This window comes from Centrocercus urophasianus, unplaced genomic scaffold (genome assembly GCF_019232065.1).
Source record: "Centrocercus urophasianus isolate 14NV4802_14NV808 unplaced genomic scaffold, USGS_Curo_1.0 seq_18, whole genome shotgun sequence".
Taxonomy (NCBI): Eukaryota; Metazoa; Chordata; class Aves; order Galliformes; family Phasianidae; genus Centrocercus; species Centrocercus urophasianus.
This window is the reverse complement of record NW_024884733.1, coordinates 11,304,675-11,324,133: the sequence shown is the minus strand read 5'-3', so window position 1 is coordinate 11,324,133 and position 19,459 is coordinate 11,304,675. Positions and strand designations below refer to the sequence as shown.

Genomic DNA, 19,459 nt, shown 5'->3' with positions numbered 1-19,459 from the left:
ACAATAAATTCACAATGAACTCTAAAAAGAGAGCTTAATACATACTCTAATGCTCAGTTCATCTTTAGCTTATATATCTTTCCCACTAACCAGTGCAACAGCAAGAACTTCAGGCAAATCCAAAAGTGAATTCTGGTATAACCACATTGCTGTCACTGACTCCCTTAAAAACACTCTCCCTTCTTTTGAAGTGTGGCAAATAAGAGACAAAAGGCCATCCAAGTATTCTGGAGCAGATGAATACAAACTTTGAGCCTCAGATTTCTGGCTCGTAGGTGCAGCAAGGGTATATTTCAAATGTTCTCTACAGCAACACTGCTTGAAAAGCACTACTGAAGACAGAGGTAGAAAGAGCTCAACCAGTTATGTTTGCATAAGTTAAGGAACAAAGGCCTAGCAGCACCCAGAGTGGCATTCTTCACTTGTGAGACAGATGGCAGAATAATCAATGTTATATTAGCATTTCACAACTTCACTAGGTAAATATTTTGGATGTATCCTAATTAATCTACTCCTATCTGATGAAAAAAAGCTCAGGATGTGCTTCATCTATACGGCTATAAAAGAAGTGTAACATGTGGAATTTGCAGCATCTCAAGAAGCTGCCTACAGTGTTTCAGTGCATCACATTGTAATGATACCCATCTTCCACATTGTTCACAGACAGAACCGAGTTTCAGTATCTGCCAATATTAAGGCCTCCATTGGATATCTAAACAGCAGAGGAATGGTGTGGTTTCTCATACTTACCGAACATACAAAGACTATGATTTACTTGAATAAAAGTGTTTTTGCAATACATTTTAAAGCTGTGAGGTACTATGTATTCTAAATTATTTTAGGCAAATCAGACACATTAAAAGTACAAACCTCATAGTGTTCATATTCATCCACATCAAAAGTCTTAAAGTCAAAAAATCCATGCTGTAAGGCCTAAAAGGCAACAAGGTGTCAGTTCATTTTAAAATATGGTTTATAATCTCATTTTACAGTTCTGTTCTTGAGAATTAAAATGAAATTACTAAACATTTGTGCTTTTGGCTTGCTGAAGTCTTTACATTAAGACGACATTAAATTTTGCACATATCAACAACACAGACAACAAAAAAAATGTAACAGTGTCCAGAAACAGCAGGTTCATCATTTCTCCTTCAAAGACATGATGATGAACATACATCTGTTGCACATCACTAAAATCTTTGAGTCTTTCCATCTGACTACATGTTTTTCCTGTAAGGCACCTGACAAATTAAGAAGTAATTCCCTTTTTGTCATATTCTCATTCAATAATTTCTAGGCTGAGTATGTTTTTCAGCATTTTGGACATATCAAAACATAAAACATTAAGGAGTTTTTTTTGTTTGTTTGCTTTTAAGTTTAATGTTGTACTCTGATTATATCACTATAATACCCAGGGATAAAGCTTTACAGATAGCAGTAATAAGTATAAGCTGAACCTTGTGATTTGTGAATATCATTTTTCCCCAACATATTCCACTGATTGAATGAAGTTAACAAGATTATACTTACAAGATCTATTAATAGGGTTGAAATAAATTGCTTAGTATTTGATTACTATTATTTTGTTTACTATTATTTAGCATTTACTTTACTATTAATAACTATGTCAGTTTTATACCAGCAGTTTGTGTATAATGCCATATTAAAGCAATTTTAGGAACTCAAAGGAGTTCACTGCACAAGTTTCTTTCAAAGAATAGTTGGAATACATTTCAGAGGCTTGTATCTATATGGAATCTAACACATTCTGAAAAGTATAGATATTGCACAACATTCTAGGATTAATGTGATTTAAAAACATACCACATTATTGTTTAGCATATTTGTCACTATTTGCTAAATTTAAGGACTTGTTTCTTTTTGTTAAGGCAAAAACAAAATAGCTTCTCTAACACACAATTCAGTCTTATGACTGGATCTCTCATGATACCTAAGATACTGAGAGGTTTCTTCAAATAGCAGATTATAAAATTGTTATTTCATTTAAGCATGGCTGGATGGCTGCACTCCAGAATAAGTAAACCCCTTGAATTACATATATATATATATACACACACACACACACACATACATACATGTATGGTGTATCTGAATAATGAAATTTACCCAGTTAGATTAAAATTTACTTTAGACTGAGCCGTACAGTTTCTGCTCCAAATGTTTTTACTTTTGTAGATGAACTGGACAAAGATTCAATAATAAATTTCATGGAGACAAAAGATGGAAAATTGATTCTCAAAGTCCTCTTGACATGTTTGTTGCAGATATATTATACTGACTGCTCCTGAATGCTTCACAGAGCATCAGGATCTGTAGAATGCCACACAAATTAGAGTCTTACTGCTAACTGACAGCTCCTTTCCCACCCCCAGAGAACTAAAAATATTAAGCTTTATCTGTCCTTTTTTCAGTTTTTTAAGAGACACTTGTTTTGCCATTCTTTTAAGAATTACTAATAGTCTACAAAGTATCAGTACAGAACCATTTATATAATCTGTTCTTCTCACCAAGATCACTAGGAATTCAGGTGAACAGGAAGTGATCTTTGCTTACAGTATAAAGTATATAATGTAGTATAAGGTTACCAAATGAAGTGTAAAATAATTTTTATTATTATTATTTTTTAAAGCAGCACTAGATTAATTTTCCCCAGGATCACAACCACAAACATAGCACAGGATCACAGAATGGCTGGGTTGGAAGGTACCTCAAGGATCATGCATCTCCAACCCCCTGCCACAGTCAGGGCCCCCAACCCCCACATTTAATACCAGACGAGGTTGCCCAGGGCCTCATCCCTTCATCTGGCCAATTTAAGTTATCAGTTAACAATTGATAAATTAGCAATTTCAATTATCCTTCTCTAACTTTGTTGGTAGGTTTCTAATATTTACATTGGGTATCATACGTACTTAGAAACCATAGCAGAGGTTTAAAAAGCCAGTTGACTAGATTTTGAAAGCAACATGCTAAAACACCAGGAAGGTGTGTTAGTTCCCATTCTTTTTGAATGATTTTCAAAATACTGGCATCAAAAAAAAAGAACCAAGTGAAGCCAAGTACCTGCAAAAAATGTATTAAAAGGTGCTCAGAATACCTATGTGTCCATAAGACTTCAGTTTAATCAATTTATGCTATTCTCTTTTACCAATGTTCATAAATAACTTAGCGCACTAAGTCTGTAAATTCTATCCAGCTGGGACTGGAATTTTTGCACATCCTATTTAAGGTGAACTACAAAACCTACGAAAAGCCAGGCTAAGTAAAACATAACCCTCTGCATTTGTCACTACTCAGAGCTCTCAGTAATTCAGGCTTCATGAACAGATTTTCTAATGTATTTTAAGTGTACTTTGCTTTTTTTTTTTTTTTTTTTTTAAAGTCAATTTAAACCTGTTTTTCTAAGGAAAAGAGTGATTACCTTATTGATTCCCTGTAAACAGTCCAAGATGGTGAGATTGTAGGTGCAGTTCCCAAATGAAGCATCCCTATAAATTCAACAAATTAATTTAATGTAAGTATCCTTTTAACAGCTCAGGAAAAGATAGCACATAATAGAATATCATCAAGTTATTCAGTCCTCTTGGAGAACTCTCATGGAAGTTCCTAGAATACATTGCTTACCAGCTTCTCCATGCTGAAGCACGCCTCTATCAAGGATATAGCTCAGTGTGAGCACAGTTACAATACTGAAATTATTTTCAGTATGTGTTTACATGTCAGCTACCCACATGGCCTTGGACCAAATTATTTATGCTCTCCTCAAACAGGAAGCTTTGCTATTCTCTTTTAGTTGCACAAGGTCAGTAGCACACAAAGCAAAACTTGCTTTAAAAATTATTCAAGTTTTCCTCTGTAAAAAGAAAAGATAAGCTGACTACGAGCTTGGATTGCACTTCAGGGCTCTCATTTTGATGCGTGATTCCAAACATGATTATAAATTAATAAGACAGGAAACTGAAAGTTACTTGATATTGGGCCTGCCATTAGAAAAACAATTTCTCTTAAAAAAAAAAAAAAACAAAAAAAAACAAAAAAAACAACACTAAAAAGCAAAATATATTTGAGAAGGAAGAGACACCAACATAAAAACAAATGCTACCACTGAAAATAACAGCAACACTAATTGGAGAAATAAAAGAAGTACGTCTCAAGCTTTGCTTCCGATCAGTTTGCATTTTAACAAGTTCTGCCTGGGCAGACTTCCAAATCAGTCACTGAATAAATACTTTACAGTTTTGCTCTGAACTACTTTATTGAGGATGTTAAGAAATGCAATTTATCAGAATAGTAAAAGTTCTGGATTTCAGACATAAATTTTTAATCCGTAATTTATTCAAAATTTAATTCTTTCATTAGATACTTCCATTTTTGAGACTCTACTTGCTGTAAGTAGCATGGAATTTATAGTATTGATATGGTCCTTTAATCTGAAAAGAGTTCTAACAGTAGAATACTGGTCACATATTACAAGCAAATAATAGAGAAGTCTCAAGCAAGTAAGGTTCAGAGAAAATGCATATTTTAGGAAAATGAGAAGCTACAGGAACTACAGTTTCATATTACAGGCAGGCCACTCAAGAAAGTCTGCCAGGTTACTAGATTATTAACTGAAATAATTATCACAATGTTTTAGAACAGAAATTTTAACATGTTAGTAAATATTTAACATCCAAAACTAATGACAAGGTTTTTCAAGATACAAAGCTATAAAGTATTTTGACTGTATTGGATAAGCAGATTTTATCACAACAGAAAGCAATAAGCTTAAAAGGCTATCTATTTTTCACAGAGAGAAGTTTTTTCTTTTTTGCACAAATTTTTCAGCAAAAAAAAAAAAAAAGATCTGAGCAAAAAAAAATTATTGGGACGAAGTGGGAACATATAGATGACAAAAATACTTAGAAGTTACTACAGTTTGATAAGAGGGACAGCAAACAAAAAACTAAGACAATGCAAACACAAAACTAAGTACTTAACGAAATCTGAATAGAAGACACAATTGTAACAGTGTCCAATATTCTGCCATTTTGCTACAAAGTTGAACAGCAACTTTTTAAATATTCAATCTCCTTATCAACTTGATAACAATTCTGTGGAATAAATTAAAGTTAATACACTTTCAGTATTCCGACCTTAGTCAAAAAAAAAGCTTATTTTGACCTAATATGCTGAGCATTTCAAATAAACTCAGTGAAAATATATTTTTGTTTATAGGAAGTTGCCTAAGATATTTTAAGTCACTGTTTTTATTCCCTCTTTGTTTAAAGCAAAACAAAAACACATTTCCTTCCCCAATCACCTAAATAACTTCCTCCTCAAGCAAAGGAACTTGGCTGAGTTACTGAGTTTTTTCACTGGATCAGAAACAGAAGACATAAGCCACGCCACAGCACTACAAATCTGTGTAAGTATTTAAAGAACAATTTGATCTTGTTTCCCAAACATTGCTAAATTAAAGAATTTACTGGAAAAAAAAAATTGAGGTAGCAGAATAGCTACCTCAACTTCAGCATTCTTCGTGTAAACTCTCCTTCCTTTTGATTTCATGTAAAAATTCAAGACTATCACTAAAAAATCATAGGATCACCAAGGTTGGAAAAGCTCTCTAAGATCATTCAGTCAACCATCCACCTACCACCAGTATTTCCCCACTAAACCATGTCCCTCAGTACATCTAAACAACATGTTTCTTGAACATCTCCAGGGGCAGTGACTCCAGCTCTGTGGCAGCCTGTTCTCACACTTGATCACTCTTTCAGATTAAAGCTGCCTGGAGCGGTTGCAGCCAAAGCACAGGAAATGCTGGGTTCTATCAGAAATAGCAGTAACCTTCACAGAAGTGAATATAACTACTCTCACACCACAGTAATCTGAGAAGCCAATTACATAGTACTGGAGCCACTATTATGCATTTCATTGAAGCATTTGTCACCATTGTTAAAGTTCCAGAATAATAATTAGTAATTAGTAATAATTTTAGCAGCATAAAATGCAATAAATTCTCAGTGATCCACCTTTTGTGCAACAGTAAAACCAGATGCAAACACTATCAGAGTTATGAGAAAGAGTACTTTAAATAAAAAAAAAAATCTACTAACTACAAAGAAATAGTGTTTTAGATGAAACTACAATTAACTGCACACATTCTTCCTACTTCTTCTCCTTTGCTCACCATTCTGGGCAGCCTGGCCTAGTGGTTGGTGACCCTGCACATAACAGGAGGGTTGAAACTAGATGATCATTGTGGTTCTTTTCAACCCAGGTCATTCTATGATTCTATAAAAAACTAATGTGCAAAATCATGTTTAAAAGATGAGTCATTTAGAAGTTGCTGGAACTACTTATGCATGTACAAAGACATTTTGAGAGTTTCACTGATGGAAACAGAGGAATTTGGATTTACAGTGCTATACCTTCTTGTTTAACTCTGAAGCATGTGTTAAAGAAAACAAGAAAAAAAGAGATTTCATTTCTGACCAAACAACAGAGAAGAGCAGACACAGACTTCTCCTGCACTGTATTACACTGTGGGAGCTCCAATTTCTGTGGCTGATTCTGTGTTTTGTTACAGTATTATTATTTTTTTTTTAATGGCCAAAAAAAAAAAGATTTTGATCTTGATCAAAAAAAAAATGATCTTGACTTTCTAACAGTGTTTTGCCAACTATTACCTGACAGTTCTATTTGGTTTCAATATCAGAAATATGCATGTATTTCTCACATATAGATGTAGCATGAATCTGAGCTGGTATTACAGAGCTGCAGATCCCACATCCGATTTCCCAGTTACCAGAGCTGACCTCAATACTGCATAATGCTTTCTCTTTCATCAAATCTCCAAATGCCATCAATAAGAGAGTAAATTGTTTTCTCAGAACTTGCAAATAAAGAAATGAATGTCAAAAAAAAAAAAAAAAAAAAAAAAGCAAAACTGAAGTTAAATTCATGCCATATCTAGAAATATAACTAAGTTAAAATGCCTGTTTTTCCCTTTTGTGTAGGAAGTCAGAGTAGATTGAAATGAAAATCTAAAACAGCTTTACAGTAGAAAGCTGATTTTTATCATGGTTTAAAATGATGTTAGTGGTGTTTTCTTAAGCGGAAGCAAGAGGATAGAGAACAAAGTCTTCAATAGACTAGAATATTAGCAAATCAGCCAAAAAAAAGATGAAAGATTCTCAAATATAGCCATGCCTAACCCTCCTGCTCTGTCTTTGGTTTTTCCATTAAAAAGAAAAAAAAATATTAAGTTTTCATACATCTTTAAGAGGAGTATGCTGACTTCTTCCCGCCCATGAATGATATTCACTGACGCTGCCTTCAGATGAAAAACCCAGCTGAAGATCTAAGCCGATTAAGGCCTTTTGAGGTCACTGAGCTCAATGAAAGTAGATCAATTTCCCAGTGATATTTTCATGTAAACATGCCTCAGAAAAACCTGACAGTCTTACAGGGCTTCTACCTATTGAAAGCTGTCTGTTTTTTGTTTTGTTTTGTTTTTTTTCCCCAAATAGAGGACACTTGACATATCAAATTAACAAGCCTGTTAAATAATCTAGCTGTAACACTGAACCTCTGATCACTGCACACTGATAAAACTCTTACATTTGAGACTATGCCACAGATAAGCTGTACTACATGAGTTATGCAACATCTAACTGCCAGGCTGCAAAGTGTAAACTCAAGTCAGTAAGACCTGAATTCCAATCATTAATAAGCCAAGTTATTTCCTCCCCGGATCTTAGAATAAGAGAGAAGACGGCACTCAGGTATTGATTTTCATTTTACGTAAAAGTCATTTTAGCCCTTTTTCAAGACTCTACCTGTGCAGGAGTACAAGCTTCCTCACTGCGTAGATTGGTTTTTTTGCACAGAATAATCTGAAGCCAAGTAGATATAGTACCTAATATGGCAGCTCAGATTCATACACTTCAAGTCTCTGTATCACGCTGTATTTTGTATTAGAGATGCCAGAAGTATCTTAGAACACAGCTGAAAATCATTTGATAAGTCTTGGAAAACCAAGAAAGAAATGTTATTTTTTTCCTATTCCCAGCTAACATTGATTGCCCCATTGCAGGCCCTCACAAAATCTACTTGTCCTTCTCTCAGCCCCAGTAATTCTTAAGCTCCTTATGTATTTATTCCAGCCTCTTCCTACAAATTTAATTCATAAATAACCTCAACTCCCACCCCATAACTTCCAGACTCCCTATTTCCTACCTAGCCTTCTATATTTTTAAAGTAAAGAAATCTATCTCCTCACTCCTCTTTTTCTCACCTCCTGTACAGCTAGATTAGAAAGCTTTCTTTCCCAACGTGATAAACTACACCACATAGGTAACAGAATCTTCTTAGGCTTTTACCCAGTGCCAAGACTTGACACAGTACAAAATGCCCTCAAAAAAAAAAAACCTAAGTGCTTTCCAGCCTGACACCAAATAAGAAAAAATATTCAAGAAATCAAGATGTTTATTTCTTCCAGCATATAGAAAAATTCCCCCTAAACTTCACAACTCCATATTCCTTTAGTATCAGGAAGGCCCTGCTTAAGACTACTTCCCTTCAATCCTCTCCTTTTCTGACCCCAGAGTAGCTAACTATTCTATTTTGGAACAGAATCTTGTGAATTTTGACTCTGGCTCTGCTGTGAATACTTGTTTGATACTTGCAATATTAATGATATATTAATACTACAATCATGCTAATTTTCTTTGTGAAGTTAAATAATTATTTAACATAATTGCTTTGTAGTTCTTAACCAGTCTCACAAGAAATCAGTCAATTACTCTCACTGCTCTGAGCTAGTCAAGCAGAGACAGCACTTCTACTATATTACTTGCATCTTCATAAGGGATTGGTTGCAAGGTATAGGTAAGTAGATTTTTTCCTTGAAGACAAAAGGTTGCATGAAACTGTTCTGAAAGAAAAAGACGATTGCTCCTAAATTTTCTGTCTTATAATTTCAGGACTTAATAATGAAGATTCTTTTCTGTGTCAGTACCTTGTTTCGACATATCTTAATTTTTTCTTTGACAAAGGAAGAAGCAGAGAAGGAACATAAAGACATAGCAATTTACTATAATTTTGAACAATAAGTTTTTTAGAATAGATGAACAAAATAAAGCTATTCTCAGGTAACACACATCCTACACTACTGAAAAAGTTTGGCTTCCTACATTATTAAGTTTTGCTTTTAAAGAAAGGTTTGAATAAATTAAGCTAAGATTCTGAAAAAGTTAGGTTGCATTAGTTATTAAAACTCTTATATGAAAAATACTATTTGATTGTTATTAATCTCCTGCCTAAATCGAACAACTGAGACAGCACTATTTGATAGGAAAGGGAGAAGCAGTTCTCTAGACTCCATTTAAATGCTGCATTGTAACCTCCAGAAGAAAAGGAAAAATTCTGGTGAAGTATTTCACTTGTTGCTTTGCTCCAGAGTATATAAAAATTATTAGAAATCATCTACTCATTGAAAACAAAGGCAAAGCAACTTAACTTGAACCTCAGCAGTTGTTCTTTTACACTGAGAAAATGAAACAGGAGAAAAAAAAAATCATCTACATAAGTCCAGCAGGTTAGCTGCTAAGCAGTAGAGAAGATTAGAATTCTAAATAGTAAAGCACGATACATCAAAGTAAAGTTTAGATTCTAAAGCACAAACATGCTAACAGGTATTTTTTAAATCTGAAAGCTTGCAAAACTGGGAATATCACGTAAAACTAAAGTAAGTCTAAACAGTTTATTTTTCCAGCAGCAAAGCAAATAATTCCATCAGAAGAAAGAAAATTCTGTGCATTACACATTCATTTCCATGTCAGACATGAAGCCATTTTCCAGGAAAGGAGAGGAATTTAGAAAAAAAGCATATTTAGCAAATTCCAAAAACAAAATATAGGCCCATTTGTGATGCTCACATACCTAAATGGAATATATGGTGGATTAGATCCAGACAGAAGTGTCCTGTATGCTTCTTCTGGTGTTTTCTTCAAGTATATTACCTAAAGGGAGGGAGAAGAAGGGGCGAAGAGGGGAAAATAAATAAATGAGCCCTGAGCCTGAAGAGTCATTAAGTATTTGCATGTTTCCCCCAAACCACTAAACTTTTTCAGAAAGTATTCCATACAGCTTAACAAGCAACTGCTGTGCTATCTGCAGGTCAAAAAAGCACACCCACATCATCTGAAAGCTTCAAAAATCAAGAGATAGGGGAACTACTGTGAGCATCTGTTGTGTAATCTGCACTTTTTTTTTTTTTTTTTTTTTTTATAAAGTCTCACTCTGCCCCAACTGGGAGACTTTAAAACAGATGCACCATTGTATTAGGATGCAAAACAAGCATCTACACTAGAAGCTCTCCGCCCAAATTCAGATGATTCAAAACAAATATAGTAGTTGAAAAAGGAAACATTTCCCTACAAAAGCTCAGAGGAAACGTTTCCAACACAAATGGGTCCAGATTCCTAATTGTCAAAACACTCCCAAGCAAACAAGATGTCAAACTCAGCAAGTGAACCTGTTATTATGAGACCAGCCTATAGTTAATGTGGCATACTAAAGCAAGGCTTGTTCTGATATCACTAAAAACTATTTGATCCACTGGTTCAACACCACAGTCAACAATCATAAGATGAAATCACCTCACTGCATTCCAAATGCAGTGTGAACAGTAAAATTGCTCATAAAATAAATCCAATTTGTAATACATACTAAGTGCATTATTTATAAGTAGATATCCAGTTTGGTGTGATACCTTGTATGCTGCAAATATGTTTTGAAAACTAAGTGACACAACTTGCCTACACATTTCTCTGCAACTCAGCTTATAGACAGCACCTACTTTCACTTTGTGCATTTAACTGTGGAATATAAGGCATTAATAATCATTTTCTTAACAAAAACATAGGTCCTGAAAGCTCTGATTTTCAACTTCTGACCTTGAGCACACCGAAACAGAAGTAAGCAGCAGCCATTCTCAGAACGCTTGCAATTTGTGTTATGTCTAGGGTTGTATCTCAAGTTAATAGAATTCTCAATATTCTGTAGGATGTTAAAAAGTTACAAATGATTCCACAACTGAAAGGCCTTTGTACTTGCTTCCAAAGGAGGAAATACTACTTGAACAGTAGTGTAACACACTTAGATTCAGAGAGAACAAGCTCTTACAGCTCCAGGTAGGACTCAGAAACGTAATTTATATTTTTTTAACCAGGGAAAAACACTCCTGCAAATGGCAGGCAAATGATGATGATATTAGTTCACCATTTCTCAATTTCATTTGACCTGATAAAACTTATAAACTTCAGAACTTGATGGCTTTTCTCTGGCATTACAGAAAGCTATCAGTACTAAAATAAGTAATCACAAGAAATATGACCAGCCCACCTGCTAGAAAAAGGAAAAAGAGCTTAGTGGATTTCTTTTCAGAGCTTGTCACAGTAAGTGTTGTGTTTCACCAGGACTACTCAAAAGGCAGATTTTGGTCCACTGATCAAGTTTTGATCTTAGAAGAACTGTAGCTGTAAGGGTACAGACTCTTCCACAGAGGCTTCAAAACTTTTCAGACAGTAGAGAACACAGTCAAATAAGGGTTCCTTGTCTTCCAATCAGAATAAAAAGAAAAAACAACATAATGAACACCTTAACATTACGGAAAGAGGCACACTCCACCTCTGTCCAACTCACCCATTTAACACATGAGAATACACACTGTCCTCCACGATTTCTCCAAGAGTGATTTCTCTGCTGACAAGTGAGGAGTCAAGCAATCTCTGCAGTATAGTTTAGTCAAACCTATTCCCTCTTGCCTCCATCCCTCTTCTCCCAGTTTCAAACAAAAACTATTAAGGACGTGTTGAGTCAAACCAGGCAACATTAGTTTGAGTAAGCATGAAAGTACTTGTAACAGTATCTTAAAACTATTTTTTTTTTTTTTTAAAATAATTAACTTCTGTGGAAAACAATATTTAAAAAAATAAACAAAAAAAACAAACAACCCTAAAACAAGCCTCCAAACATACTAAGAGATAAGCAAAACAATACTAACACTTTGTAGAATCTGATTGGACTTCGCAAAATTCAGTATCACCCCCATGTCTGACAGCACACAACATTTTATGCACTAGTCCCAGCAATTTAGTAGTTCTGAGTTCCTTCTGTGTAAGACCAGTGAAATCTTCCCTTCTATTCCTGAAAGACCTGAAGTATTTGTTCTCCTTAATTTTATGACGAAAGTAATTATTGCAGAATTCTTATGAATGAGGACATTAATTTAGCAACAGGACATGATTAATCAGTGTACAGAAAGTCTATTGTAGAAACCAAAATATAGAAGATGCATCTTTGTGATACGCAATTTCCAAACAATGAAGTTACTGTGAACAAAATTTTAAGCTCTCTCAAACTTAAGACTATTCTAAAATATTTTAATAGCTATCAGGGTCTTTCAGTTCAACTTGTCTAAGAAACTGCTTAAAGAAACAGTTTAATTTGCATAATCAGCACTGGAAACCCATTCCTAGAACATGATCCACTATTTTCCAAGTTTCATTTTGCACTTAATATTTTAGCACCAGGACAAATAACACAAGCTTTCTCAATTGACTTTCACACATCGAAAGAGTTCAAAGCTGTAAGACTTCCTGGCCTCAGAACCTCGTGTAATCAAAACCAAGACAAGCATAGAAGATCTTGAATTAAAGAGTGCATACATAAAATCAAATGATCGAATCACCAACTATACTTCAGTCCTTCACTGAAGGTATGACTAGATTATCAGAAATCTTCTTATTATATAATCCAAGAATGTACAACTACTGCATGTGACTGAACAATGCCCTTAGAGGTAAATTGCTCTGAAACTGCAAATATCATTTCCCAAAGATGAAACAGATACACCTGGATTATAGAATTTAAACTTCTGTAGATAAAAACAACAATATAGCTATCATACAAATCAGATTTTAGATGGTTCATAAATAACTTTTTAGAACACAAATGTTATGAATTTATTGGCATTATAATCAACTACTATAAAAGGATGTGCAAAATTTCGCTACACTGGCAAGTCTAGAAATACACACCAACAGATACAATTCTGGGTTGAAAATTTTACATAATATCAGATACCTTTGTGCAAACTGTTTTCCAATACTACATTAAATTGAGATTAATTGAAAAGTGACTCTGCTGCAAATAAATTGTTTATAGGTACTGGACTCTGTTTTTGCATTGACAGCACCATATTAGTAAAGAATTACTATAAATGCATTGTATCTTCTAATAATTAGAAGATAATAATTAGATCTTCTAACAATTAGAAGGGACGCAGAATACCTACTAGTCTGACAGTAGAGAAATGGTATCAAATGCACACATGGATTGCTTGCAGATGTCAGAAGTTATGAGATATAAGCAGCTTAACATATACTAAGCTGGCTTAAAAGTGCCTGCAGTCCTGGCACACTGGTTTACCTTGTTCTACACATAAGGCTCCCCTCTTATGTATGATGTGCCACCTGGTACCTTCTACGAGTGCATATGCAGTCACATCATGGTACAGATGCTATGTGCTCCTCATCACAATTTTCATTAGACTGATTTCTACCCCTTGCCAGTGTGTGTCCTTATCCTCTTAGCTGCTGAAAGAACAGTTCAAATTCAGACTACCAAGTATACCACTGCTCCAGATTTCATGTCTTAAATACCATAAATACGGAATAGTCTTATCTAGCTGATGAGTTCCCAATTTGGAGACCTGTCTTATATCTTACATATCTCCTTACCTTTCTGTTCCTAAAGCTTGGCTTTGCAAGACCTATTAACAAACAGTAGCTCTCCTTGGGTCTAGCTAATGCTTATAAGGTCCTTTTAACCCATTATTTACAGACAACAGAAAATGCTAGTTCTAGCCATTCCAATTCTTCTAGGATGTACTGAGAGGTCAAGGTAGGATCAGACAAGAGCAAACCAGTGAAAGAAATTAGATGCTACAGTTTATACGTGCCAAATGAGTGCTTTCCCTGTAGTTTTAAAATATAAACAATCATTCCATTCAGACTTATTTTTTATTAAATATATTTTCCTTCCCCTTCACCACAAGAGTGTTACCTGCCTTTGTCTGCCACTTAGTTTTTATTCTTCTTTTTATGGAGTTGTTCCATCAGATTTACTCCCAGGATTAAAAATATACCCCAAATATTTTCAAAATTTAACTTAAATCTATTTTTTCCCTTATCTTTCAATTTAAATAGATCTTCTTCCTTGCATTTATACACTAGCCCCATGCTCACAGCAAAATGTTTTAATTGTTTCATTGCAAGAATGTGCAACCTAAGGACTTTCAGTATAATCATATGCGTTTATTCAACTTTGCTTTCAGCAAGACCTCAGTCCTGAAAAAAATATACACACAGTTCACAGCCTGACTTAACAGACACCTCCACAAGTCAGCTGACCCTACGGATGCCAGCTCAGGGCCAGCAGCTTGCTAGTTCAAACAGTGTAAAGTGTCAAACCTTCTAAGTTTTCCACAAGTTTGTTTCAATTCTGGAAAGGAAAGCAGGAAGGTGAAAGTTCAAGTTTGAGCTTGACTGCTATGACAACACACAAGCAGCTGTGCAAGTCTCAGCTTAGGATCATCAAGATTTGTGTGATATCATAGTAAGTAGGGATTGTGTACCTAAGATAGCCCTGTGTTTTGCTCATAGTCTGTAATATTACAGGGCTGAAATGCATCAGGTCCTCCATTATTATCAGCAGACAACAGAAAAAAAAAAAAAGAAAAAACAAAAAACAAGATGGGTCTGGTCTTACAACTTAAAGGCTTTAAGAGAAAGCTTTCTCCCACTCCAGCATGAATCTCACTGTAATCTTAAGAATTAATTGATCCTAAGCCTAGCAGCTTTAGAGTTTGTGGTTTGTATTTTTTGACATTCAAGGAAGTGGTGCTATGGGAAAAACATGTATGTCCCAGTGCCACTCCTTCTGCAAGTAAAAAAGATAAGGCTTGTCTAACACTTAAATAGGAGAATTTGAGCTTAGAGGAGAATTAAATGACAACCTGCCTGCCTACCTCCCTCAGGAGCCATCCCCTGGGACATTCATTTACACAAGAAATATTTCTTAAGGAAGGCTAAAAGTATCCAAGCAACAATCAGTACTTACAGCATATGCACCTATTAGAAAAGCTGCATTTGCTCGTTTCCGCTGGTCAAAACTGGTATAGAAAACTATCTTCTTTCTTGACAGACTGAAATACTGTTAAAAAGAAAAATAATTTTTAAATAATCACACAGTATATTTACTGAGAATACATTTTAAAAATTCCTTCAGAGGCTGTTTTTCCATCACTGACATGTAAATGAGAGCTTCTTAAAGGAGCAAAAGTTACTGATGCTACGGACAATCTTCTTACATTACAGATAAAAGTGCAGGGAAACATTTGCTGTTCCAGAGCAAATATATTAGTTTTGCTGTGCAAAAATACACTATAAAATGCAGTTCAATCAAAATAGTCATGATAAAATGCTTCTTTTCCTAATGTAAATATTTGAACAATAGCTTAGGGTTATTGTTGAAAGGCATTGCAATTGTTAAGCTCTCCCATTTGTTAAATGCCTTCAGTACCAAACTCTATGGAGAAAACCAACTTTTTTTCTCTGAGGAAAAACTCCAACGAAACAACAATCTTCCTCTATACTACCTGCATATGGGGTAACAGACAACATATTTTGAAAGCTTCAATAATAAGTTTATAAAAATGCTATGCAAGTGAAAAGCCTGGAAGAAACAAAAAACAAAAAACAACAGTTAAGCACAGAATAAAGTAGGAAGTCTTGCAATTTTTTTCGTAAGAAGAAAAGAAGCCTCTGTCAGAGTTCTGTGGACAAAACAGCCATTGAGAACAAGAGCAATGAGCACAAGAACAATAAGAACAAGCTGCAAGTATTTAAAGCTAAAGAGAAAACTCATTTAAAAATGGAAACTAGACAGTTTATTGCAATTTTAAAAAATTATTTTTTACTTCATGAATTTCTACTCTAAGTACATTTTGCAACATTATCACATGAGTTTTTCCAGGTAGATTTGTGGTACAGTGGCCGTTTGAGGAAGACATCAACAGAAGTACCAGACTTCACTCCTAAATATTTGAAAAGTATTTTCATTTTTAAAAATTGTGCAACATTTTTACATAGGCTGCTCTGAAAGTAATGCCTTCTATTTATTTCAAAGACGAAAAGCACAATCACACTATTTGATAGAGCAGATTCTCAGGTACAAAATGCTGTTTTCCAACATAGCCTCCACCACTAGCCAATTCACACAGATGAGCTGATTGAGACACTCTTAACTTTATGGTGTTACAGTAGTGTAAAATGTATGAGAATATTGTTTGGAAAGTTCACCCTTACCACCCTACCACTGACATCCCTCCCTTGGTGTTGTGGGTCAGAACAATGAAATAAAAAAGCATTACTTTCACAGCAGCCCTTATAAGAACTGCCTCTGTTACTCAAGTTCAGTACTCAAACTCCTACTTGACACTTCAAGTTTACTTTCTTCTCCTGCCCTTGGCACAGGTGACACTTGGTGGCAGGAGATAAAGTAACCATAGGATTGCGTTTTGGTTACTTAATTCATAGCACTGCATCTCACTTACAGAGAAAGCTCACCTTATTCTTGTAGCAAATTGTAGGAACTGGTTTAACTGCAGAATCAAATTTGGCACCTCCAAAGCACCAGGAGAAAACTGCTGTATGCATCACAGTGAGGTACTTACTCCCACCCCCCAGAGAAATAGTATCTTCCAGAGCAACTTAACAGTACATTCCAAGCTGGTCTCATTACCCACAGTTCCATAGGCACATAGGCTGTGAGAACCAATGCAAGTGAGTGCATCTAAATAAGATTACAGTTCCCAAGAGGGATGATCACTATTGATTAGAAGAGGTCATATCTTGAGATCAATGGCAACATTTCTCTGTGTACACACAAACATACAGAGAGTAAGTAGTTATTTAATTAGCAAAGCTTTCAATTTTTATTAAAACTTGTCAAAATTTTAAGATTCCTCCTTTCTTCCCCCTCTTCAGTTTCTTAATTTTAGTGTTCTCTAACTGCAGTTCCACCCATGACGTGTGGGTGGGATCACATCACAGTAGTTATGCAACAGTGACAGAACTTCAATTATAACTTGTTGACTATTACTTATTTTAAAGCAAAGTTCCTTGTAACATAAAGTTCCTTGTAACATAAAACATCCTTGCTTTATGGTTCACCTGCAATACTACTTGAAAGTGCAAAAAGTATGTGCCAGTTGCTAGCTGTCCAGAAGTAAGTTCTAGTCAAAAAGACCATCTTTCATGCTTTATGTTACAGAGCAGACTTCTTTGTCATACAGATATATCAAGTCAGTCCAGTTCTGAAACATTTTTGTATTAGAAAGATGCAAGAAGTGATAGCCCACCTTAAATGCTCCCAAAACATAAAAATGAAAGTAGAGCATTATCACTGCTTCAATTTCAAAAATGTGAGGGTTTAATCTTTATGATTAAAATCTTTATGATTACACAACTGTGCAATTTGCTTTTTTAAAATCCTGAATAAAACTTCAACACAGAATTGAAAAGCAATGCAAAATTAATGGTCTACAGCATAGCAAGCAAAGCAAAAGTTGATCAGGATATGATCAGTCGCTATTTGTTTACCCACAAGTTACAGAAAAATCAAACTTCACGGCAGATGTTGCAGAACTGACCTGCTGCATGCATGAATATTTCTATTACTGCTAACACAAATTCTTCACTCAGTTACACTTTAAGTATCGGTATTAACCTATCCAAATAATAAAAGGAACGTGCTGACATTTTGACCAAATTTCATGAGGAAAGTCTAGTTCTGGCAAGATTCAATGACAAGTGTTAAGGACATTTGTTTTTAATGTCTTGTTTTGTGGAATTTGTTTTCTTTTGTGTGCTTGTTTGTTTTGTTTTTAAGTAAAGAAATGCCTCCAGAACTCCACCTGAGATTTTGTTTCCTTCAATACTGCACAACTCAGAAGCATCAAAAAATGTTTCAAGAGACTCTCGCAGTGAGATTTCCAGAAGATAGCTACAGTTTAGGATGATACTGTAATACTGTTGCAACTCACCCCTTATTTTTTCAGAAGTTAAAACAGTCACACTGTGAAATACAAAATATATTTTTCTTTACCAATAAGAAAATTTCAGTGGAACACAAAATGTAATAAAGCAGTACCTGTCAAGATATTTCTCAGAGGAACTCACTCAGAGACAGTCTTTTTTAATAAAAGCAGAAGCTATAAGAGAAGTGCAGCAGGCTTTGTTTCATTCAATAAAACTAATTCATTGGTGTATGAAAGGATTCCAGAATATTTTTTTCCATTTTAAAATTACTTAAAATTTTATGATACGTTAATTTCTGCTTCTTGAAGATCCCAAGAGAGATTTATTTACATGGCTCTACAAGAAATTGCTGTAATGTGTTTAATAAAGTCAGATCCATGCAAATACTGCTTAAATAAATGCACACAAATGCACTCACCTAAGTAACAGTGAATGCAATGCTTGCAGCCTAGCCTCTGTTTTGTAAAACAGAGTTTTACAAAAAAAAAAAAAAAAAGAAAAAAAAGAAAAAGTACATGCAATCTGCCTCAAACTTAAGCTGTCCTAAAGCGGATGTCCTAAGATGTCCTAAAGCAATTACCACAACACAGCACATAAGAAATGTTAGTCCCACTGTTCATAGGCCTGCCAGAATCTTCCCTTACTGCTTTTCCATCTTCAGTAAATCAAATCATTTCCCTAGGAATTTCTCCCTCTCTGATTATGCCTGCTTCTTAATTTATTTGAGTCTGCATAAGTTTACATGTGCTCAGATGACAGTGCTTTAAATCATTTTATGAAATCAGACTTGTTTTTAAGTGGAAGAAAAAAATTCATCTCATAACTTAATTGGAAAAAAAAAAAAAAAAGCTTGACTAAGCAATTACAAACAGAATTCAGAGAACAAGTAGGAAGACAGCATTGCCAAGCATTTTTTCTTGCTGTCATCTCAGTCTATATCTCCATAGCAAAGCATTACAAACATAACAAGGCCAGTTAGGTTTTCAGTGCTTTACCTTCAACAACAAAAAATAATATTTGAATAAACTCTTCAGTTCTTTAGAACAGAATTATTCACTGCTCTTACAGTCAGTCAGCACAAAGATACAACAGTTCAAAGTGGCAGTCTGTCAAGTAGAACATTTTAAAATCAGGCATTTCTTCCTCCTCTCTGCCTGCCCAAAAAGGAGAGGTGGGAGCAGAACTGCCTCCTTCATGCTCCATCCCTCTACCAAAACAGAAATAGATGCAGTTGAAAGAATTGAAGAGGAAACTTGTGGGGTTTTGCTTGTATTTTCAATGAG

The 19,459-nt window shown here is 34.8% G+C and overlaps 1 protein-coding gene across 1 annotated transcript in view; it reads right to left on the bottom strand.

Moving 5' to 3' along the window:
• Positions 1–19,459, bottom strand: part of CDC14A (cell division cycle 14A) — a 55,144-nt gene that overhangs the window by 23,691 nt on the left and 11,994 nt on the right. The window contains 4 exon segments of the mRNA XM_042819393.1: positions 871–933; positions 3,443–3,509; positions 9,952–10,031; positions 15,196–15,288. Of these exon segments, the coding sequence (XP_042675327.1) occupies positions 871–933; positions 3,443–3,509; positions 9,952–10,031; positions 15,196–15,288 (303 nt within the window).